We start from the raw sequence: 24,819 nt of genomic DNA on the forward strand, positions 1-24,819 counted from the left end.
TTGTAAGTCAGAAGGCAAGTGCAGCTGAGGCAGATGCATAATTATGATTTGATATCAGAAGATCCAACACGACCTGAATTAATCAGTCTGCTGTTGAGTCCAAGTTCCTGTGCTGTTGAAGCTGGAGCAGAAGTGGGAGTCCATTCTGGAAGTTAAGGAAAGCATAGCCCGGCAGGGAGGCCTGTCTCAGGAGCCACGTGGATCGCTCGGGGTGGGGGGTGGGGGGGGTCTCAGACCTGCCCTGGGTCGAGGCCCCGCCATGGGCGGGCGGGACTTGGGGGTGAAGAGGCTGTGTCGGCTACTGGATCACAACTGCTGAGGAGAGAGCAGCACAAGGATCCTCCCTGGCGTCAGGCAGAGCTCTTCAGGGAGGTGGGCTCTGGGAGGGCTCCGTGCCTCTGCTCAGCCGAGCTCCAGCCGGAAGCCTTAGGAGCCAGAGCAGGTGCAGAACTGCAGCTGCTGGCCAGCTCTCAGAGGGGAGCTGGACTCTCCCTGGGCTGCAGGAGCCAGGACAGCCAGGCTCAACTCCACCCGAGCCATGCCAGCCAACCTCACGGAGGGCAGCCCCGACTCCAACGGCTCCAGCGGGACCACGCAGACCCCGGATGCTTCCCCAGCCCTCTGCACCGAAACGGTGACTTTCACTGAAGTGGTGGAAGGGGAGGAGTGGGGCTCCTTCTACTACTCCTTTAAGGTAAGTTTCCTGCTTTCCAGTCTGAACGATTTTAAATGAGACAAGTAGAATTTAAGAGACCCAATTAAACTATCATTGCCAATACCGTGAATGGGTATAGTTTGTTTTCCCTACTGAAAAGAGTAAAAGGAAAAAACAAAACAAAACAAAACAAAAAAACAAAAAACAACCAATGAGCTAAGGCAAAGAGTTTTTCATATTGTCCAAGGACCTATAGTATAGTTTTTTTCTGAATACTGGTCTTTTGTTCTGCTGCTGCTGCTGCTGCTGCTGAAAACATGTGAATCTTGAGTAACATTTATGTTAACTTCATGCCTAAGAGTCTGCAAAGTGGATGATTTTACTCCCCTCCCCTTAGATAAAAGCACTTTTAATTAATTCTATAGTAGTGCTTGAAATGTTGCCTGTTTCTTGTAGGGGTTATTGCCGTGAGTTTTCTGCTAGGAACATCAGAGGTGTGGAAAGCCCACATCCCCCAGGACAGTGCCTGGTGCAACCGAAGACCTAAGCAGTAAGGAGGGAAGGTCCATACTCTTATTGATCCTATCCTTTGAACATCAGTGAGAAATAGATTCTTTGATTGTAGTTTGTGGTGCCATCCTTTGCAACAAGTTGCCTCCTAGAACAAAGGAGGAATCCGACTTTGGTGAATTTCACCTTGAAAGCATCCAAGGGCCATACTGAGGAAATGATCCTCATTAACCTAATCCTGTTCCCTCTTTTGCAACAAGATTGGTCAGAAATCAGGCATCTGGAAAACGACAGTTCTCTGCTTCTTGCATCAGAAGGCAGGCATGTCAGGGTATTTCACACGCTGCCGGAAGGTGCATTAAGTGGTGGCAGTAATTCCCAGGTCTCCAACTGGTTTTTTATACCAAAAAGGAAAATACTTAAAAAAAAAAAAACATTCTAGCAGTTTTTTTTTAGTCCTCTGGGTGTTCTTGAAATGATTTAGTTTTTACCCCACAAAATAGAATTACTGTAACATCCACCTCTCTACCGGAGCTTTGCTTCTTTGCAAACACTCAAAATAAAACTTTCAACAGGGAGCAATCTCGGAAGGCAGCCTCCTGCTCCTCAAAAACCAAGAGACAAAATAACAAAGCAGAGCCTGAACAAGTCACTTAGGCTGGCTCCACGGGTCCAGCCCCTCAGAACCACCTCCTAATGCATGCACACACCCTGCCCAGCTGCCCAGCTCCAAGACAGAAAATAGAAACTGAACTTGGAGTTTGTTGTCATTTACCTTTGACTGAATAATCTCCCCTTTAAGAAATCAGCTTGCAGACCCAGAGATTCTGTCTTGGGGAAGCAGGCTCTGTGCACCCAGGAGACAGACACAGCTCCTTCTCAGTGACACTGCTTCTGAAGCCTCTCTGATATTTATAAAACATGACAGTAAACAGAATGAAGAGAGAATGGCCATTGCAAAAGGGATAATAATCAGCAATAAGGCAATACTCAGTCTCCACTGAAATCTCATTGGCCATTTTTTGAATATAGCTCCTAAGGGGAGATTTTGAATATTCAGGCAAACCACCCCCACCCCTCACCCCCTGCTGGTTCTCTACTAGTGTTTATACTCTGTCCTAGCAACACCATCTCTGGGCACTAAGGAGAATCATATCACTTTTTTCTTTTAAATCTCCTTCCTTTTCATGTTTGCCCTCAAACACCTGGACCAGTGTACAAGGAAAAGAGGATAAAAGAGAAGAATTGTTTGTCTGGGAGCTTAGAACGCTTCACTTTTGACCCATGAAATCATTGACTAAAACACAGTGATTTGTAGTTACAAGGCAGGTGCTGGTGTTTGTGGGAACCTAGCTTAAATGTTTCAGGGTAACCTTTCCCCAGGGTCCTCTCTGAACAGGGCAGTTCTGTTACATTGGCGATACAGGAACAATGGTGATGCAAACCCTTATTCATTGGTCCTTTGATTTCACCTACTTCTCAAGAAGAAAGCCAGAACCGCTCCTCTTTACTGTCTCTCAAATGTGTACTTTTAATCCCCGTTCTCTACCGAAAGCAGTAAATAATATACAAATAAAACAAATGGTATCAGCAGTAAAAGTAGTAGAACCAACAATAACAGGAATAGCCTTGCATTTCATTTGCTGTGGGCTTTCTTGGTGCCAGGAATCTTTCTAAAGGACTTCTGTGAAGTATCTCCTTTAATTCTCACACACTATGGTGTTTCTTTTCCACCTGGACTTGCCTTCCACCTTCATCTGTGTTTATATAAATTCTACCCACTTCAAGTCTCCTCTTGAATTGCTTCCTCCTCGAAGCCCCCCTTGACCCATCTCTCCTCTGAGTTCCAGTCGTGCCAAGGAGTGTAACTGTCTTCTTGCCACTTAATCTGTCTTCAGCTGCTACTTCAGTACGTGTCTAGGAGATATCTAATAGTCATTAAGCTCCTTGAGGGAAAGGAATGCTTGATTTCTGTTTCCTATTCCCCAGAAACCAGCACCATGCTAGACGTACTCAATAAATGTTTACTACACAAATGAAGTGTGGTATTCTGTTTCTGTCAACTGCCCACATTTTGTCAGATTGGCTAATAGAAAGCTTGCTTGCTCTGTAACAGAGTTGGGGGAGTGGGTATCTTATCAACCATGACTGCACATGGCAGCCTCTGCCTTGCCTCGTCTCTACTCTCTGTACTGGCCAAAGTCCTTCTCTGCAGGAACATTCGAATCATCCTTGTCTCATTTCTAAGCCAACATGACCAAGGTAAGTTATGGATGCCAGTGGATGGGGTATGGAATTCGTTGTGGTGCCATAGACTAGAACCTAGTACTGATTTAGGCCCGAGAAACCGTACTTACCGCGTTGCAGCCTTACTAGTCTCAGCAGTCCTGTTTAGTCCACACACCTGGGCTTCTGACTTAGTTTCCTGCTTAGCCTTCAGATTCTCCTCTGAACTCCAAAGCTCTCTTGGCAGGAGAAAAGACATCCCTGTGTAAATATGGTTAGCTTTTCCTTCCACAGGCTTAGACCTTTTCCCTTCTTCCCATTTCCACCCCCAAAGTCTTACCGCCACTCCCCACTGCTCTAGCCTACTCTGCTGTGTAACCATGTCCTTGGATATAGGCAAGAAGGTTAGAGGTGAGTTCGCCACCCCCTTCCTCTATCATTGGCTTCATGTTACCAATCCTATGTGGTCCTGGGTTCAAGGTTCCCAGCTCAAGCCCCAGTTTCTTTCATAGTTTCCAGTGTCAGGGTCCCATCCGCTTCACCTCTTCAGCTCCCAGTGACAGCATTAAACTCTACCAGCAATTCCCTAGGAGGATGGGACCTGGCTAATCAGAAAGTGAGTGGAGGAGGTGAATATAAGCCTGTCCAAGTGGAAGACAAAGATGAAACTCTTCATTTTGCCCTTGAAGGTGCTAGCAATGCTTCCAGTATCTCTTAATGATGAGAAAATTAACTCAAAGTAACTGGGACAGAAACCGGTCTGAATGAGTAAATTGGCAAAATTATGAAATAATGCAGATGAACTCATTTTTATTACTCTCAGGTGAGGGAAAAAACATCAACCAAGATTGCTAAATGTTACCTAATGACGATCTTTTATTGAATCTCCTTCAGTGAGTAGTTAACAAATGATATGCCATTAGTCTAACTATTGTTTATATGTAAATGGTTGCAGCTAAGTGCTTGAGGGTGATTGGACACGTTTCTTTCCCCCCCTTTGTTAGTGCAACCTCTTGTCTACTGTCTTATTGTTAATATTCTTGCTACACCTTTCCTCTTTGAATATAACAATAGCAAATTCTGGTTCAACTCATGTCCTTATCTCACACGAGGCTTTAGCAAGAGCTCAATTGAAAAAGTTTACGAAGACTTGCTTCTTTTCACTGTATTTTGGTTGACAACTCATTTCTAAGAACTTGACCTACCTGGGGCGCCTGGGTGGCTCAGTCGGTTGAGCGGCTGACTTCGGCTCAGGTCATGATCTTGCGGTCCGTGAGTTCGAGCCCCGCATCGGGCTCTGTGCTGACAGCTCGGACCCTGGAGCCTGTTTCAGATTCTGTGTCTCCCTCTCTCTGACCCTCCCCCGTTCATTCTCTGTCTCAAAAATAAATAAACGTTAAAAAAAAAAAAAAAAAAAAAAGAACTTGACCTACCAAGTACCAGCATTTTCACCTCAAATGACAGTGACTGTCATTTCAGCTCCTTTTTGCCCGCTGGCCTGAACCCTCCTCTTGTCCTGTCCCACCTGTTGGGGACTTGTTTGTCTCCTTCCGTCTTGGATGCCAGGACAGTTGTCACTGATGCCCTTCCTGGAATCCAGGAGCCCTCGGTCCCTGACCTTCCCGTGTGATCTCCGGCAGATGACAACAAAGGCCTGGCCTTCACCTCATGCGTTTGTGTTTGCCCTCCTGTATGGTTTCACTCGGTGCGTTCATTTTCAGTACATTCGTGCAGCTGAACATGTGGCTGTTGGTGAGGGAACGACTATTAGTTTTGCTCACTTAAGTAACTGTTAAAGGTCTGCTATTTCCTGCCTGTTTCTGCTGTGCACACCCAGCGCTACACTCCCCACCCCCTACTGGGTAAGCTCCGCCTCGTCCAATTTTACTCTGGGTCCTTGAGAAAGACACAGCTGCTGCTGGCGGGTTCCTCGGGGACGGGGACGCCCTACAGTTCCCAAGCTCTGGACTCTAGCTTGTGAGAAAGGAACACCTGCTCAACTAAATTTCCCTTCGCACTGCTCACACATCCGATGGCAGGAGACGTGATCTTCGTCAGTGCCAAGCGAACTCAGAATTGCGGTTTCTCCGCCCCCGAAGGGCTTTCCCGTTTTCTGACTCAGGGAAGGTGTCTCGGCTCTCGGGATGCTGTCTCTGTGATGTGTTCACATGTGTGTGATGGGGGTAAGGGTGGGGGTCCGCCCTGAGGAGGCATCCGGGCAATTCGGCCTCAACGGAGACGAAGAGTCGTTTCTGGCCTTCAGAAGTGGACATCCTTGGTCCAGACCCTCGTCTGGATCCCCATCGGGCCGTCGGGGCTACACCGCGTTCTGAGGCAGGGTACCTCTGTCACACTTCCTTTAGGCACACGGGTGTTCATAGCTCCCTCTTTCCCTCTGTCAATCCTGGCTCAGTTTTTGTGTCCTCCCCTCCCAGCTCCGGGCGGTGGGAAACACAGTGATGTCTCTGGTGCCGCCTCTACCCACGCGACGATCATATCTGTACCACTCCTACCTCATGATAGCTGGGAAAAACCCCAGAGACTGCCATTCCCTGGTTCCTATACAGTAAGTGGACTTCAGCGCCCTTTTAATCCTGTGCTCCCAAACTCAGAGGGTGTTATTTCTTCCTTGTTTTGTGCCGGTCTTTGGAGGGGGCAATGTAATACCCTCTCATCAGTGTCTACCCTTCCTCACATTCTATACCACTGTTGTCCTCTCTTACCGGCCTTCTCCGTCAGCCTTTCTTTATGGAGGGGAGGCTGACTGCACTGTGTTCCTCTGAATTCATTATTCCAAGCTCTCAGCTCTGAACGCTCAAAAGACACATTCTCTTGCAAGGGGAAAAGCTATTTCTTTTCAAGGTATTTGAGATAACCTCCATGAGGCATTTTTTTTTGAAAGCCTGACTTTGACTTGTTTCTCTCTGCCTACATTGGTAAAGATAATACCCTGGTATCTTTACCCATTGGTAAAGATAATGTACCCTGAGGCCAGATGGGGTACAGCTCTCTGGCAGCCTGGGCTGGGGAAGGATCCAGCAAAGGGGTAGGAAGGGGCACATCCATTTATGCTTCAAAATGTTACCCTGTCATCCTGTTGATATAGTGGGTAAGAGTGTTTGGAGCCATGTACTCAAGTGGTCAAGAAATGTAACTTCATTCCTCTATCATTGAATCTAGCTCTTCTCTACATCTCAGTTGACCTGATTTCAGAAGTAGCTTAGTCATCCCCAGGTAAACTCAGGCTCTTGAATCTTCCCCATCGTTTTATTGAGGCGTAGCCTTTAAAGCCAGACCGCTGGGGTCAGGTACATGTGCCAGCACTATCTACCTGCAGCTCGCTTCTACCTGTGCCATGGTTTCCATGTCAGATAGATGACACGAACAGTTAAATGTCCTCCAGAGGGCTGCTGTGACAAGTTAAGTGACGGAATGCTTGTGAAGCCTTTCAGAAGAGTGAGTGGCCTAAAGGGTTCAATAAATATTAGCTATTCTATACCCAGGAACTAGTTGTTTAACTCTTTTCCAAAGCTACTTTCTGAGAGATGAGGGGCCACCATTATCTCTATGGAAGAAGCTTTTGAATATTTTAAAAGATATCACTGCAGTTGAAGCCCTTTAGGACAGTTTTAATATGCATTAAGTCCTCAAACAGTGGTGGTGAATTGAGCTGTTTCTTTTCTCTCAATTAGACCATGAAAAATGGAGAGTCAGATATTTAAAGAAGATTCCATTTCTTACTTTATCATCTTGATATAATGTCTACTTTTTATCTAGGCAAGCTTAGTGGCCCAGTACAAGAAGGGCTATTTACAGAGATGGGAAATTATGCCCCATCCAGCAGAAGAAAGGACAGGCTTCTACTGTGGCAAAAAGATCTTCTGGGCCAAAACCACCTAAAGTCAGGATGAAATCATTAAGGAGTAATCCTCAGGGTTCTTGTCTTCTCTTTCTTTCTTTTTTTTTTTTTTTTATCCTAACTTTGGCAATATTGGTGGCTGCCTAAAAATGATGGATCTTTTACACCCGTCAGCACTTTATAGTCCACAACATAATTTCACATGAGTTTTTTTTTTTGACTTACCATCAGCTCTAGGAGAGTTTAAAATAGCATTCTTGTTTTTTAACCAAAGGTAGGCACGAAATCTGAGAAAAGGTAAAGGTGTGAGCTTCCTAAGAAATTAGAAAGAAAAAAAGAAAGAAGAAAAAAGAAACAAGATTCTGCTGCTGATTTTAGTCAGGATAGGTTAGGTTCTACAATAGTAAAAACTAAATCCTGAATATCTGTGGTTTAGCACATCAGAAGTTGCTTTATCTTTCACATCCTAGTTGCAAGCAGGTCAATTTGTAACTCTGCCTTCTAGAACAAAATGGTTTCCAAGGAAGAACGCAAACCTTTCCTCATCTGCTCTGCCCTGAAATGGCACATGACTTTGACTCAATTCCATTGGCAAGAATTAATTAGGTGACGGGCGTGGGAAATGTAGCTTTATTGAACACCCCCAGAGTGGGGAGCATAGTGTACTGCTTAAAGTTTGGTTTGATCTTCACCTTCTACAGGACGAAACCCAGATTCTTTGACCTGACCTGAATATGTTCATAACTCATACATCATATGACGTAAGATACGCACATGAACACACACACGTACACAAACACACACACACACCACTAGATGTCAGTCATGGAAGGACAACTCTAGATCCTACTTCCCCAGCATAGTGTCTGACACATATTAGAAAAATGGTCAAGAAATACTTTGGTGAACGAAAGAGCGCATCAAAAAACAGTTGGTGCCATGGGGCACCTGGGTGACTCAACTGGTTAAGTGTCTCCTTCTTGATTTCCGTTCGGGTCATGATCTCATGGTTTGTGGGACTGAGCCCCTTGTTGGCTCCAGCGTGGAGCTTGCTTGGGATTCTCTCTCCCCCTCTCTCTCTCTGCCCCTCCTTTGCATGCACTTGCTCTCTCACTCTCTCTCTCTCAAGATTAATAAACTTTAAAAAAAAAAGAATGGTTTGTGTCACAAGTTTATTTGTAATGTCTCAGTAAATTAATGTGAGCATATAAGAGTGGATAGAGTCTTAATCTTTATCCCACACGCCATTGCATTTGAATTTTAAAGGTACTGCAATTTGGGTGAGTTCCTGAGAGCAGCACAAGACCGTCTGACAGGGAAGTGGGTGTAGGCAAATCTTTAGACCCGAAGCAGACAATATGCGAGGTCTAACTGTACTTCTTTTCATGCTGCTAGCTCAGATTCCACACCTCAGGTCTGCAAACCATCCATCTCTGAGCCCCAAGACATCAGGCAGGTATTGGGAAAGGCGGATGTTAACACTCACATCCTTGCTCTCCAATGATGTGTTCTGACACCTGATTATAGAAGTCCAGCCATACAGGTCTTCCGCAAAGTACAGAGGCAAAGGCCACCATCTGTGGACAATAGGACCTGCTGCAGTGGGGTGAATGGACTCAGCTCTGTCTACTAGAATCTCAGTCAAGCAGTCACACAGGATTGCTGTCTGCTGCCTCTAGTCACTGCCAGCAGAAACTGTCTGCCCTGTGAACGGTGAGACTACAGCTGCTTTCTTAGGAGAGGACCTTATAGTAGGTACCAGGGAACCAAAAAAGGACGTATCACTGTCGTGAAGGGCTGGTAAACTAATGCTTTAATTCAACAAATATTACTAAAATGACTTCAGCCTTTTAAGATCTTAATCCCTATAGATAAACATAAATATTTCTCAATTTAATTTAAATTTTAAAATAAAATACTATATCTGACAATAAGTCAAAAGCGTACATATAATAATGTAGAATATCTTTTCAACTATATTCTTTCCCTCCCCATATATCATGTATCCCTTTGCCCTACCAAATTGAGAATCAGATTGGTTTGATGTATTACCTTAGGCACTGGGCGGGGGGTGGGGGGGTGGAGGTGGGTACAGAGATGAAAGACACAGGTATCTTGCCTTTGGAAAGATACCAGACATTCAGTCAATAATTATAAAGGAAGAGGTTGAAGTCAAAAAAAGGGAAGAAAAGATGGGGAGGGCAGGCAGGGAGTTGTATAAACAGATTGAAAAGAAGCATTTCTGCATAGAAAATCAAATAGATCTTGTAGAAGACAAGTAGAAGTAGAATATATATATAATGTATATATATTTTGTATAGACAAAGAAGATCTTTAAAGTTTTATTAGCAAAACTGTTAACAGTGAAAACTAATCAGAGAGAGGTTAATCAGGCTGCAGAGTGCTGGACAGATTGTAGGGAGGGGACCTTGGGGACCGAGAATCAGTTATGATGCCCTAACGAGAGGTGTCAGTGCTCAAGCAAAGATTGTCTTATCTGATAGTGGGGGCAAAGAAGCAAGAGGCCATCGTGTCGGGTCACGGGCAGAGTTCAGGGAATCGGAGAATGCAGGCTGAGGCAGAGAAGGAAGATGATATGGGGGTTAAAATTGGTAAGTTGATCCCAAAATGTATATGAAAAGGCAAAGGAAATTGAATAGCCATAATAATTCTGAAAAAGTAAAAAGTAAGGGGACTCATGCTAGCTGGTTTACAGACTTATTGTCAAGTTCCAGTGAGATATGGAGGGGATGCTAAACATCCAGAAATGGAAAAGAAATAGGCCCGCACGTACATGGTCAGTTAATTTTTGACCAAGGGAAAAAGCAGTTCAATGGAGACAGCAAAAATAGTGCAGGAACGAGTGGATCGCTACGTGTAAAAAGTGGACCCGTACCCAAAGCTTACACCTTCTAAGATGTAACCCCAAATGGATCATTTACCTAAGTTTAAAAGCTAAAATAAAACACCTAGAAGAAAAGACTGGAGAAAATCTTTGTGACTGTGGATTAGGCAGAAGTTTCTTACACACAACACTGAAGACACAAACCATAAAAGAAAAAATTTGATAAATATGACTCTATTAAAATTAAGAACTTCTATAACTTGAAAGATGCTATAAAGAGAATTAAATGACTGGGGTCCCTGGGTGTCTCAGTTGGTTGAGGGTCCGACTCTTGATTTCAGCTCACGTCATGATCTCGCAGTTCGTGAGTTCAAGTTCCACATCAGGCTCTGCCCTGACAATGCAAAGCCTGCTTGGGATTCTGTCTCTCCCTCTCTCTCTGCGCCCCGCCCTGCTCATGCTCTCTTGCTCTCTCTCAAAACAAATAAAGAAAAATATTTAAAAAGGAATACTAATTACATATTAGGAGAAAATATCTATAAATAACATATATATCTAATAGGTACTTTTTATCCAGAACATATAAAAAAATTCTTAGAGCTCAATAAGAAGAGAAAAAAATCTCAGTTTAAAAAAGTGACAAAAGTTTTGAATAGACATGTCACCAAAGAAAATACACAGATGGTAAATAAGTACATGAAAAGATGTTGAGCATCCTTAGTCATTAGGGAAATACAAAATAAAACCGCAGTGAAATACCATCACGTACTTATTAGAAGGGCGAAAATAAAAATATACTGACTGTATCAAGCACTGTTAAGGATGGGAAGCCATTAGAACCATCATACATTGCTGATGGCAAGATGGTAAAGACATTTTGGAAAACTTTTTGCCATTTTCTTATGAAGTTAAACATACATTTATTGTATGTTTAACCCCCAAATCCTACTCCTGGGCATTAACCCAAGGGAAATGAAACACATGTCTACCTAAGAGCCTGTATGTCAATAATTACCCTGCCTTCATTTAAAGATGCCAGAAAGTTGGGGAGCCTGGGTGGCTCAGTCGGTTAAGCCTCCAACTTTGGCTCAGGTCACGATCTCGCGGTCCGTGAGTTCGAGCCCTGCGTCGGGCTCTGGGCTGACGGCTCGGAGCCTGGAGCCTGCTTCCAATTCTGTGTCTCCCTCTCTCTCTGCCCCTCCCCCGTTCATGCTCTGTCTCTCTCTGTCTCAAAAATAAATAAAGGTTAAAAAAAAAAAATTTAAAGATGCCAGAAAGCAGAACAACCCAAACATCCTGCAGCTGGAGAATGGATAAACAAACTATAATACACCCATTCGGTGGAATATTACTTAGCAATAACAAGTAATAAACTTACAGATCTACAAAACAACACGATGGATTTCAAGTGCATTATGCTAAATGAAAGGAAATCAGACTCAAAATGCTACATACTGTCATGATTTAATTTACATGTTATTGTTAAAAAAAAAAATGAAACTCTAAGGACAGAAAACAAATCGGTGGTTGCCATGGGCGGGGAGTGGGCAAAAGCCCGACTACAATGAGCACAGGGGAATCTTTTTGAATGCTGAAACTATTTCGTACCCTGATTGTAAGGATGGTTACATCTGTCAAAACTCACCGAACTGTACACTCATAGGTTGAATTTTCTTCTGTATAAATTATACCTTAATAAAAAATTTATCATCTAGAGATTTACATCGTGAGTTTAATTTTCAACCCAATGTGTTTCATTTAATAATCATAAATCCCCAAGTGACAGCATAAGGGAAGTATAGCTGAAGCCCCAGGAAGACCCAAAACAGGATCTAAATTCAGAAGATTAGTACAGAGTTCAAGATAGATGAGTCTCCAAAAGCAGCAAATATGCATCAAAATGGACAGAAAGATGAAGGTCCCACTTGACACGGGTCTTTGCTCACATGTCATCTCCTCAAGAGTCTTCTTCAACTTCTATGACATGATATCACACATCCGTGTGTGAAACTATGCTCCGTGAGGACCAAAACTTCACTTTGTTTGATCCTGTGTCTCCAGTGTCAGCAACCATGCTGGCCCTGACGAGACCCTCGGAGAGTCTTAAAGAGTGAATGGACTCTATTGTGGACTTAAGATAGGTATAAATATCGACAAAGAACTCAAGGCACAGCTCTGTGAATGCTTTTCTAGGGTCTTCTTTATTCTACTTTACAAGTAGACATCAACCATTAGCCGCTTAGCATGAATCTTAAGTCTGTAATAGCTAGTGCTGGTGAGAAATAATGATGAGGCTTCCTAATTTTGGAGAACATCAACAGATTTGTGAAAGGCTTTGGATGAAACTGGAGAAGGCAAAGGTGTGCTCGGGATGTTGAATGGGCAGTGCTGTTTGGTTGATCAGCTGTTTGGCTGATTTGGTCTCAAATCCCTTCTCACGTTCCCAGCCAAGTATTCACTGTCCTAGTGTCCCTTGCAGTTAAAAGTAGTTCAGTTTGGGAAACTTAATTTAAAAAGCCTGTGAGATTTCTGAGAAAAAGTTTCTCCTTTTCTGATAAAAGGAGAAAGATACGGCTGGCATTTTGTTTTTTCCCTTCTGTCTGCCTTGAATTCTGACACAATGCATGGAACTGTGGCAGCCACTTTGTGACCGCAAGAGAAAAGCCAACGCAAGTTCGATGAGTCAAAGACAGCCGCCACCTAACTTCAGATTTCTTATTATATGAAAAAAATATTTGTTTAAGTCACCGTTAAATGGACTTTCTTTATTTTCGAGCTGAACAATTTCCCAATATATACAAAAACCAAGTGCAAAACTACATGTTTGGAAGACAGGGCCTTGAAAAAGGGCCACAGAGAATCAAATAGACATTTCATTTCTTTTGTTCCACATTTGGTTGGTACAGCGGCTGGCTATGCTCAGTTTTTCTCATCCTGCTATTATCCAGATTACGAAGGCATTGAATAGAGTTTTATAAACATTGATTCAGACTGGATCGTATGTATCTGAGTAACTACGAAAAAGTATCTCCCCTTTCTGAAAGAAAAAAGCTTAAATTTTTCAGACTGATTCTCCACATTTCGGATAATGACAGTGTTATTCACTTGTGCAATTTTATGAAAAAATACTGAAGCACTTTTTAAATATTATCTTAAAAAACTACCCGAAACATTAAGTCGTTTTTCATGACAGCTCAGCGAGAGGAGTTTCTATTCTTCCTAAAGTGTGAGGAATCATATCCTTTCCTGACACTTTAAAACGACCAAGAAGAGTGTGAGACATTAGCTCTGGACCCTGAAACCAATTCCATACTGTGCAATCCGGAACACCTCCCAGAGCTGCTCTCCCCTCATGTAGCTCTGCTGTGGGAGCAGAGCAACGACTACTTCACCGCAGGATGCTGAAGAAGGGAAGGAGCCCATTCTCATGTGGAAGATGGATTTTGGGGGAGAGAAAGAGGAAGGCAGTCATGGAGGAGCTCTACTCATTAATCTCCTATGAGGGTGTCTGCAAACTGAGAGTGGGTGAGTGGTGAAGGCTGATGCCCTTCCCCTTGAAAACCAGCCTCCCAGACTCTTCACCACCCAGATTCTCCACCCACCTGCACTCGCCACTCTCCAACTCTCTATTCTCCCAGATTCTCTACTCACCCTACTCTCCACTCACCCAGATTCCCCACCCACACAGGTTCTCCACCCACCCATACTGTCCACTCTCCAACTCTCTACTCTCCCAGATTCTCTACTCACCCAGATTCTCCATTTGCCTACACTCTCCACACTCCCCAATTCTCTACCCACCCACACTGTTCACACCCCCAGATTCTGCACCCTCCCACACTGTTCACACTCCCAGATTCTCCACCCACCCAGATTCCCCACCCACCACACTCTCTACCAGGGTATTCCCCTAATACCAAAGGTAAATAAAGCAGAAACTTCCAGGGATTCCTCCCCTATTTATGTTTCATTTTTGGAAGGAAAGAGACAGTTCTCCCACAGATAGAAGTAAGTTGTTGAAGAGGAAGAAGAAGGAAGCATAACCTTGACACAAACAACAATCAGTTAGGCTTTCCCACACTGTCAAGAGCTATCTTTCCCTTCACTATCTCTGCTGCCTGCTCTCATACCTGCCTGCCCAGGCATTCAGCTTTGACCTTCCATGACCTGCCTTGAAAACTTTTTTTCTCCCTCTTTTCCCTTGTCCTCCCTCCATCTAACAACATTCTTCCCCAACAAGCTGATTCCAAGTATCAGCATAAAAGCCTTTCTGAGTAACGGAGTTCTTTCCCAGGGGTGTCTCTCCCCACAGCGCCCTTAACCTTCCAAGGCTATTTGCATTTTAAAGAGCATTTTGCTTAACATAAACAATCCCCTACTCTCTGAGCATCCTGGAAGGAGATAGTGAAGATCACAGGGTCTAGAGGAGTTGTTAGAGTTCCTTGAAGAATTGACAGCAAGGGGGAAAAGGGCTCCCCTTAATTCTTCTTTTTCTGACTCCCAAAGGCTATTGCCCAGCTTCTCTGCTGGGCTGGAGCCCTGATTCACCCAGGCCTGCAGTGTTCCGACTCTGCACCTGATAAGAGGTCTCCCCACGGCACTCAGAATTCTATTCACGTACAGATATCGAGCCGAAGTCTTTGCTCAAGGACCATTATTCACAACTCATAATTTAATAAAAAATGAAATGGAATATTGTTAGGGCCCGAACGTAAGTTTCCTCCCTTTCATCTAGTATTGTGGACTATTGCCCTTGGCAACACATAGCAATCTATGCAAATAGAAGATATTCTTTCAACTGAGGATAAATTTAATTTTCTTTCCAATGCATTATTTCTTTTTGAGGATTTTTTTTTTTTTTTTTTTTTTGCCTAGGTTGGGATAAAAATGCAAAAGGTATTCAAGAATACAGACACTACTTGCCCAAAATAAAACTTAGGATAATTTATTGAATGCTACCCGCCAAGCACTTTGTTTTCTCCATCAATTATTTCATTTTCTCCTTCATTACTCAGGTTAAACTAGGTTATGCGGTGGTAGCAAGTAACCAGGTATTATCAGAAAGCTAAAACTATCTTTATTTCCTGCTCATGCCACGTGTTTATTACGGGTTAACAAGGAGCCCCTGCTTATTGTAGTTACTCAGGGACACAGGCTGACGGAGGCTCCATCTCAACACAGGCTGCCATGATACCAGGGCTAAAAGACAGATAGAAAATGTGAACCCTGTCCTGGCTCTTATAGCTGCTACCCAGAAATGACACATATCACTTCTGCTCACCATTCATTGGCCAAAGTCAGTCCGCGGTCAGATCTGATATCAAAGGAGAAAGGAAAGAGCATCCTCCCTCTGGGAGAGGCAGGGGCTGTTGGTGATCAGAACTGTGTGTGCAGCTCCTGTAGCTCTGAAACAGGCATTATTATCCTTGATTTACAGACAGAAAAGGTGAGGCTCATAGAAGATGAGTTCACAGAATAATCAGTTGTCCAAAAATGTGAACCCCATCGGATCTGGTTCAGAAGCACATGCTCTCTGCACCGTAACAGAACCCCACAAAGATGTTCCTCAGAACTCTAATTATGTGGACCGTGGCCAAAAAAGTCTGGGAAAATGCACATATTACATATATCACCATATATAATGTAGTGGCCTACTTAAGTTTCTGAGAAGTCTTACAGTAAAGAAAGCAGTTTAATTTTGCTTAATCAGAAGTTCCCAAATTTATCTGACCACAGAACATCATGATGTTACCTCTAATAATATGCCATCGAGACAATGGTCCTGGAACACACCTGAGAAAATTCTCTACCAAATCATGCTCTCTCCCCATGGAACCTGCGGAATAACCTAACAGAATGACCTGTTTGGGCAGATGAAGCCCAGAGAGGTAAAGCCATCTTCCCAAAGTCACACAGCGATAAATGGTAGAGACAGGACAGAATTGTAGTCTCTAGATATCTAAGTCAGAGCTCCTGGTTGGCTTGTGGAAGGATCGTGAAAATACAAGAATACCTTATAAACTGGAAAGAATTAGTCAACTTTAACATAGCATTAATTCTTGAAATATATAAATATTTGAATAAATAAAAAAACATGTGGTGCTTCAGGATAGGAAGGTTAAATTGTGTGAAGATGTCGATTCCTCCCAAATTACCTTATAATGTCTAAAACAATTTTAGCCAAAATTTCAATGTGATTGTTTTATTTTGATAAAATAATTCAAAAGCTTATAAAAAGCAGGTGAGAAAAATGAAGAGATTTTTAATATAAATGCTAATGAGGAAGAGGCATTTTTCCCTATCAGCTCTTAATAAATATAAATCTGCATTAAGCAAAAACATTTCAGAAATAGCACAGTAATTGGCATCAATAATAATACAGATTTGACCTAAAAATAAAGTTCTTGTGCATTAATGAACTTAATACTACAAAGAAACTACAAAAATTTGTAAGAAAGAATGCATATTTTAGCAATAAAAGTAGAAGGTGGGTGGGTGATGATTCTTATATCGCATAAGGTTATAAGATCAATTTCACTTGGATTTTGAAATGAAGTTTTTACAAAATAGCTAGAAAAAAGCGTAATTATCAGACTGATTTTGGGATGAGCAAGAACTTTCTAAGTTTAAAAATAAAAATTTAAAGGGAAACAAAAACAGAAAATTATTTGCAACAAATCTAAATATGTTACTATTATAGCTAATAATAATACATAATTGTGTGATGAATATAACATGATTAAAGCCTTTAATATATAATGAGCACATAGGAGAAAAATATATTTCTAATGGAAAAATGGGCAAAAGAAATAAAAACAATTTTAGATTAAATGCGGAGCTAAAAGAACATATAAAAAATATTCTCTGCTAGTGTCTGAACAATACAAACTTAACAATGAGACATATCAAATTGGCAAAGATTAAAGAAAAATACTACGTACAGCATGTGACAGTTCTGTAAAACTGTTAAGAGAATAAATCAGGACAATTGACATGTTTTCTGGAGAGCAATTTGGTAATACACCGCAAGCCTAAACGATGTATTGCACTGCACTTGGACTTAGTAATTCTGCTTACAGGATTGAGCCATAGGAATACTAAAGAAATATTCACAGAAAGTTTAGACATGGGTTTATGTATTAAGTTGTTTTATTCAGTATGTATCTGGTAGTAGAAGAGTAAAATAATGATCTAACCACAGGATGGAGTATTATGCACCTATAACAATCAATCATTGTTTTCATTCAATGCTAAAGCTTTTTAAAAATCACAATTAACTGTATATATAATATATTCCAAGGTTTTTTTTTAATTTTTTTTTCAACGTTTATTTATTTTTGGGACAGAGAGAGACAGAGCATGAACGGGGGAGGGGCAGAGAGAGAGGGAGACACAGAATCGGAAACAGGCTCCAGGCTCTGAGCCATCAGCCCAGAGCCTGACACGGGGCTCGAACTCACGGACCGCGAGATCGTGACCTGAGCTGAAGTCGGACGCTTAACCGACTGCGCCACCCAGGCGCCCCTATTCCAAGTTTTATAAGCTACATAGATACATACTGAGAAAATATGGAAGGAAATATACCAAAATGAGAAAGTGAGAAGTTCTCTCTGGAAGGTGATTTTTGTCTTTGGTAAGTATTTTACTAAATTTTCGACAGCAAACACCTATTACTTTCATTATCAGAAACAACAAAATAGTCATATAAAATACTCTATGCAGACTTTTAAATATATTTTGCACATTGCATTTCCATAAGAGCAAATGAAAATATCTTTTTCTGCAGAGAAACCTTAAGGGACGTTCTAAAAGGCATCTGAGAGCAAGACGCCTTTGTGACAGCAAAGTATGCCAAAAAGAGGGAAAGATTCCAGAGAATGTACTGGCCCCTGAGGCTCACACGTGGAAGGGTCTGGGGAGCTGCCCGTGTCTCTCTAATAATGGCCCAGGTATATGGGGGAGGGATGTGGTCTTGAAATAATTAAGGTTACGCGCTTTCAGAGCCACAGCCAGGCTCTGGAATTTAGTGGGATCAGTGCTGCGATTCTCCCTTTTCATTTCTTTCTTTCTCCTGTCTCTTTTCACTCCCCTTAGAATTTCTCTGCACTCCAACCCCCAACTGAGATTTTGTGGTTTCTGGATTATGCATGCAGCCTGTGAATTATCTGTTCCTTTGAAAACCCACTTTTCCAATCCTGCATCATTTTTCTATCGTTGTTGGGATGGGCTGAACCACTAATTGTTCTTGAACTTCCATGCTAAAGAGAAGGAAGGTGGTTTAGACAGGGGCAGGCATCGGACTAGAGGACCAGTCTCTAGGGGACTTGTCCCTGCTGGGGTAACCGAGGCTCCTGAGTATAAACCCAAGGTGATATGGCCAACTCCACCAACACCCAAGAGGTTCAGATAGGAGTGATGCTTGCAGCTAAGCAGGTAGTTACATCTGTAGGCCTCAGATAGGTTCCCACGGAACGACTGACAAGAGGTGGAGGGACTAGTGTGTGACCCTGGGCAGGGAAGGCTTGCAAGACTCAGACAACATGTAGGAGACCCAGAAATGCAGACAAGGGAATTAGAGGACAAATGGAAACCAAGGCAGATGAGTAGCTGTATGAATTGGGTGCAAGGTAACTCATCAGCCATTTATACTCTGTTGACCAACCACTCAACGTAGGTGCCCAGAAAGTGAAGTCACCAGGAGTTCAGGATGATCTCCCTGGAATCCTCGTACTGGGTGCCTCTCGTGCCCCTTTCTATTACCCATTCTCATCTACTCCATATCCTGGCCTCATGTCTGCCCCGGCTCGTCATCTGCTAAGTCCTGCCAGTTTCTTTTAGCTACTCGAATGTGAGATAGACTGGAAACTACGGATTGAAAGTATCGGAGTCTGAACTGCAGTGGGCTTCCAAGGGGAAGGGTTCCGTGGACACTTTCCCCCATTTATTAGTACCTCCAGAACAGAAAACAAGTTCCCAGAGGCTTTTTTAAATTATGTGGATCAACAGGAAGAATAGTTTTTGGTATATTACATAGTAATTACTTTAGTTCCTACTACATTATAGAGATTTGGACCTAATTTACCCAAATGTTAGTGTTTTTTTTTTTAATTAATGTTTATTTATTTTTGAGAGAGAGAGAGAGAGAGAAACAGAGCATGAACAGGAGAGGGGCAGTGAGAGAGGGAAACACAGAATCCAAAGCAGGCTCCAGACTCAGCTGTCAGCACAGAGCCTGACGCGGGGCTCGAACTCACAAACCGTGAGATCGTGACCTGAGCTGAAGTCAGACACTTAACTGACTGAGTCACCCAGGTGGCCTCAAATGTTAGTTTTTTTTTTTTTTAATATTTCAAGGGTCTAGAGCTCAAATAGCAATTTAAATGCTCATCTCAGTTCTTGGTACATAGCAGGAACTTCATTTGTTTGTTCAACAAATATTAATTACGACCTGGACTTGCAGCCCAGTGGGTTTTCAGATGATTTCTAATATCTGTGGTGTGGTATATCATGGGAATTCAGATGGAATCCCAGAGTTTAATTGCCCCAAAGCTACCAATACACCCTATTTGTGATTAATCGAGAGGTCCTCTTGTGAGCCAAGAATGAATCAGAAGAAGGGACTCACGTTGAAATGAATGTGGGGCACTGGTATTTCTGTTGCTGGTGGAATTCAAGCATTCACCAGTAACCAAAAGGCTGAATCAGACAGTCCCATGCAAATGTGGTCCCATGCTACCAAACCCTGATTGAAATGAGAACAATTAGGCAGTGGGAAATTAACATTGTTAATTAAACATGAAATATAACCCATGGCAGTAATGATAAAACACTCCAGAGCAATAAGTAACCCTTTCTTGTCAGAGTAGAAAGAGCTGATGCAGTTATTCAATACGTCCTGGAGGCTAAACTGAGAAATAAATGTTAGGCAGTGAATCACTTCCCTGTGCAGTCCCAATTTGAAGGAGATAAAATTGTCTTCTGTCACTCAGGATGGTGGTGTTGAGAGATAGGGCAAAGGCAGTTCAGACAGTGAAGACAATTCTAGATGGAGAATTTATTTTTCTCTTGGTAGTAAGTTCTCCGAACTCAGGACAAAGATCTAGCTAGAATGTACCTGGCCCCATTTTTTTTAAAAAGTTGCTTTTCAGGACACAGGTCCAGTTTCTCATTATTAAGCCTTCCATTGCTCTGTGACCACACTTAATGTTTATAAGTGGCCCCTATCTGTCCTACTAACCCGAGAGTTTTTACCTTCCTCCTTCACTTACACTACTGTCAGGCATTCTACTCTTTCCTTGGCTACTTCTCATTTTTTCAGACTCAGTTCACATGTTAATTTCTCCAAGATATACCTTTTGGCCAACCATGACTAGTGTCTCCTCAAGTTCTATTACATGCCCCTTATTTGGAATTCTAAAAAATCTCCATTATAGTAGCTCACACTTTTTTTTTTTTTTACATACATGCTTCCACCATTAGACCGTGAGTTCCTTATCTTAGCCTTCCTTCCTTCCTCAGACTATGTTGAACTTTAGTACTAGATTCTCAATAAATGTTTGTCGGAATTGATTATACAGAAAGCAAACCAGTATGTTTGTTTTCACAGGAACACAATTTCAAGGACAGTTTTCCACTTCTGGTCTATCATTTCTACACCAACATATATATGTATGTGTGTATGTACATATATATGTGTATATGTAGGTATGTGTGTATATACATATATATGTATATATGTATGTATATGAGAACCAAGGTTCTTGAACCCCTTAGGGCAAATGCCTTCCCTTACCCGTCCCCCCCCCCAAATATACTACATGAGTTCACAGAATGACTCTTGGTTCACAACACTTTGGGACCATCTTTGTGCACAGCCGTGCTGTCAACTTCAAAAGACCCAGGCTGTGGGAATACCTCCCCTCTTATTCACGTTCTCTATTCTTCCAGCAAGAGGCCCCTGTCAGTTTGTCCCACCAGGCCCTAGTAAGAGAGTGTCCTGGGCCCCTGTTAAAGTGATATGTGATATATGTGAAAGTGATATAAAGTGATATGAAAAGCTTTACAGAAAATTTAAAACTTGAATTAACATCCGCACTTATATGTAGCTTTCTATAATTTCTTGTTTTTGCAACAGTAATTATTTTAAAAGTTTTGCCATATATTTGCTCATAAGTGAGTAGTAGAAATGAAGGCTATCCTGGGTAATCGTACATGGAATTCCTATAGCTCTGGGTAAAACAGTTTGAAAAGGTGAATGCAGATAGGTGGTGATGATAATAATTCAGTTGTATTTGCAAAGGTGTCTCTCAGATGGCTGCTGGGAGGGTGGTGAAAATGCAGAGGCGGTTGTGGGGGAGAGGCCAAGGTGTGCACCCTGGAGCAAGCCCAGTCCTACCTCTGAGCCTTCTAGTTGACCATTTCCTGGCAGTGCGTCTGAAGCAGCACGTGAGGTGAGACATGGGGAGAAGTTGGCACAAACTCCTGAATGAGAGGTTCCCAACTGTGCAGAAATGGCTACTGCCCAGGGGTTTCTAGATCCCCTGAATGTGTCTCATTCCTCAAGTCTAATCAAGCAGCTTCAGGAATCCAAAGCTTTGTAGTCTGTTCCTACCTGTCTCACTTTAAATTGCGTGCTCCCTTCATTGCCTGGTGATTCATCCTCAGTGAAATTAGACATTTTCAGATCTTTGCTTGATATTTGCAGCCTACCTAAGCAAATTAATTGGGCTCTGAGCAGCCTCAGAGCCTGAGTGCTGTGAAAGACAGGTGGCGTCTGAGTCTCAGTGACAGGGGAGCAGAGTTTCTTTGCCTGCTCCCTGAGAACTGAGGCTGAATCATAACCCGAGACTTCATTTCCTCTCCTGGGAAGTAAGATATATTTGCTCCTTCCTGTGTCTGAAGGATTCATCTTCAACATCGCAAAAATAACAATAACCATAAAATGAACCATGAAAATGTAAGGGGTACAGAAAGTTCTGTGATTCCTGGGACAGATGATACAGCTACATCTTGTATGATATTTATGATTACAGTTGTGTGCAAGTCATATACTGCTCCAGTGTCCATCCATCCAAGCACATACTGAGCACTGACCTTACACTCAGACCTGTAGGACACAGTCATGAAACTAACCTGAGCCACTGACAAGTTTTAGGTCAGAGAAAAATGAAGATCTGTCTTCCAACTGAAAATTGAAAGTAAATGAGGTGACTTCACCATCTCTGGCCCCAAATTGTAAGAGAAAACCACTATAGGAAGCAGGGCATGCACTTTTCAGTCAAGTAAAGCTGTGTTCAAATCCCAGCTGCATCACTTATGAACCAGATATTCCAGGCTACTAAGTTTTTTTTTTAATGTTTATTTATTTTTGAGACAGAGAGAGACAGAGAATGAACGGGGGAGGGTCAGAGAGAGAGGGAGACACAGAATCCGAAGCACTCTCCAGGCTCTGAGCTGTCAGCCCAGAGCCCGACGCGGGGCTCGAACTCACGGACCGTGAGATCATGACCTGGCTGAAGTCGGACGCTTAACCGACTGAGCCACCCAGGTGCCCCAGGCTACTAAGTTTTTGAGCCCCATTTCCTTACTTATAAGATTGAGGACAATGATGTCTCATTGGTCAGTTTGTGATAATTCCATGAGCAATATGTAAAGCCTCTCAAATGATAGTTGGTAGATGACAATCAATCAAGAACAAACACTTATAGTACATCTCCTATACATGACAAACTAAGTGAGTCACATGCTAGATTAATGTGATTCACTCAAATAATGTTAGTTTCCATTCACCCTATAATTGTTAAAGATACTTTAGGGTTTTTTTTTTTAATTCTGGTTTCTAGGACTCCTCTGGAAAAGTGGATCCCCATTCGTTGGATTTGGATAACTCGTACTTTCTCCTCCAGACAAATCTGACATATCCAGCATTAATTACTATCACCCAACTAACTGTATTTCCTGAGATAATTCCCATTTCAGATAACCTGTTCTATTATACTTCTAATTAACCTCTCACTTGTCATTAACTGTGTATCCATCCAACAGATATTTATTAAGCACTTTCTATAGGGAAGACAGAATGCCGGCCTGGAGTGGTGCCATGGACCTAATGCCCGCCCTTAGGGGTGTCCTTTTGGCCTTAGAAGCCTATTCTATGGAGTGAAACCCAAAGTATCAGCCCTGTGGCAGCACCAGCATCATCAAGTGAAGGCTGCAATCCATCTCTCTAAATCCCTGCTCTTCATCTTCTGATCTGCAAAGAGATGACATCACTGCACGGCCTCATGACTTTGAATTTGAAAACCAATTAGTCATGAGTAAAACCACATAGCTGAGTTGAAAACACTGTAGTCTCTAGTCACTGCAAAATTTCAAATTCACCGATTAAGCATCTGGCTGGAATTTTGCCTCGTGTGACCACTAGGGGGCATTTGATCCTCAACTATATTCTGCAACAGTTTTGAGAATGGTATTAGAACACCATCCCTATCTGGGGGAAGGGGGTCTGGGTGGAGAGCTGGTTGGGCTCAGGTGAAATTCCAATAGACTGTAACTGAAAATAGGGTGAACAGGGTGAATTCAAGCATCGTCCTGAAAAGGTTGTGAGTTATTTATAAATGACTCCTCAAACCTATGTGTAGTACATGAAACTAAGGAAGGAGGTAAACCAGTTTTTACTGTGCGTATACTATGCATCAAGCTGTGAGCTAGAAGTCTCCGTTTTCATCATCATATGTAGCCATCACAAGTATCCTCTGGCAGAGTTTATCTTTACCTTCATTTTATAAATGAGAAAATAGACTCAGATTGTCACTTACCAATGTAACACACATCTAGCAAGTAACAAAGAATCTGATCCCAGGTCGGGCTGGTTTCGAAGTCTATCCACTTTTCTACACATCCCTCGCCAGATTGTGATAGTCAAATGCCCCTGAACTTGCTCCCTGAATTTCCATTGTCGTAATTTTCCAAATCCTCATATTACCGTGGGATTTGTGTGGGTCTATGTGTCTATGCACACATGGGTAAGAACACTATGAATAAATGATCCTACAAGTAAGTGTTTGCATACTTAATGCCCCTTGTACTACTTGACTGAAACAGGATTTAAACTTGGCCGAGCACAATCTCTACATGTTTTATTTTCCCTTATAATGCCAACACCTTATACTATAGACAATTAATTGATTTTGAGTGAATTAATAAACAAAGAAGTAAACATGGCTTTTAGGAAGACTCCAGAAAGCAAGGAGGGCGTTGGGGGGGGGGGGGGTCTTCTTCCATCTGGAAATTTCCTGAAGCTTCTGAGGTAAGGTGAGATTGTCTTCAAATAGAGAACACTAAAGCAAGAGCAGGGGGCCTAATTTCACAGGACCTGCTCAGCCTGCCCTGTAGACATCATCCAATCCCAAGGAGAATAGACCCTGACCAGTTTACGGAGAGCCTTGGGTCTACCAGCCCAAAACAGTTACTGCAAGCTTCTAAGAAAAGGCTCAACCAAGCTAGCACTGACTTTGCCAGCCCTCCTGAGGCCTGACTTCCAATTCACTGATATATCTAAGCAGGATAATTTGATTTGCAGTGTTTGTCACTCTGTGCTCCCAGCAGAACAGATCTGAGCTCCAAGCCTACTTTGACGATATTGGATGCCTGGGTCGGAATTGTGCAGCACAAAAACGAAGAAAACAGCCGCCCCATGCCCACTGAGAGGCCGGAGGTCTTCCA

At 42.6% G+C, this 24,819-nt stretch overlaps 1 protein-coding gene across 2 annotated transcripts in view; it reads left to right on the forward strand.

Annotated features, from left to right (window-relative positions):
• Positions 1-538: 538 nt before the first annotated feature.
• Positions 539-24,819, forward strand: part of NPSR1 (neuropeptide S receptor 1) — a 151,890-nt gene continuing 127,609 nt past the window's right edge. For both annotated transcript variants that reach the window (XM_047097299.1, XM_047097300.1), the window contains exon 1: positions 539-694. In XM_047097299.1, the coding sequence (XP_046953255.1) occupies positions 539-694 (156 nt within the window). The remainder of the gene's footprint in view (positions 695-24,819) is intronic.

The sequence above is a fragment of the Lynx rufus genome, unplaced genomic scaffold (assembly GCF_022079265.1).
Source record: "Lynx rufus isolate CCGP_SWC_20201006 ecotype Redwood Valley unplaced genomic scaffold, mLynRuf1.p SCAF_4, whole genome shotgun sequence".
Lineage (NCBI taxonomy): Eukaryota > Metazoa > Chordata > Mammalia > Carnivora > Felidae > Lynx > Lynx rufus.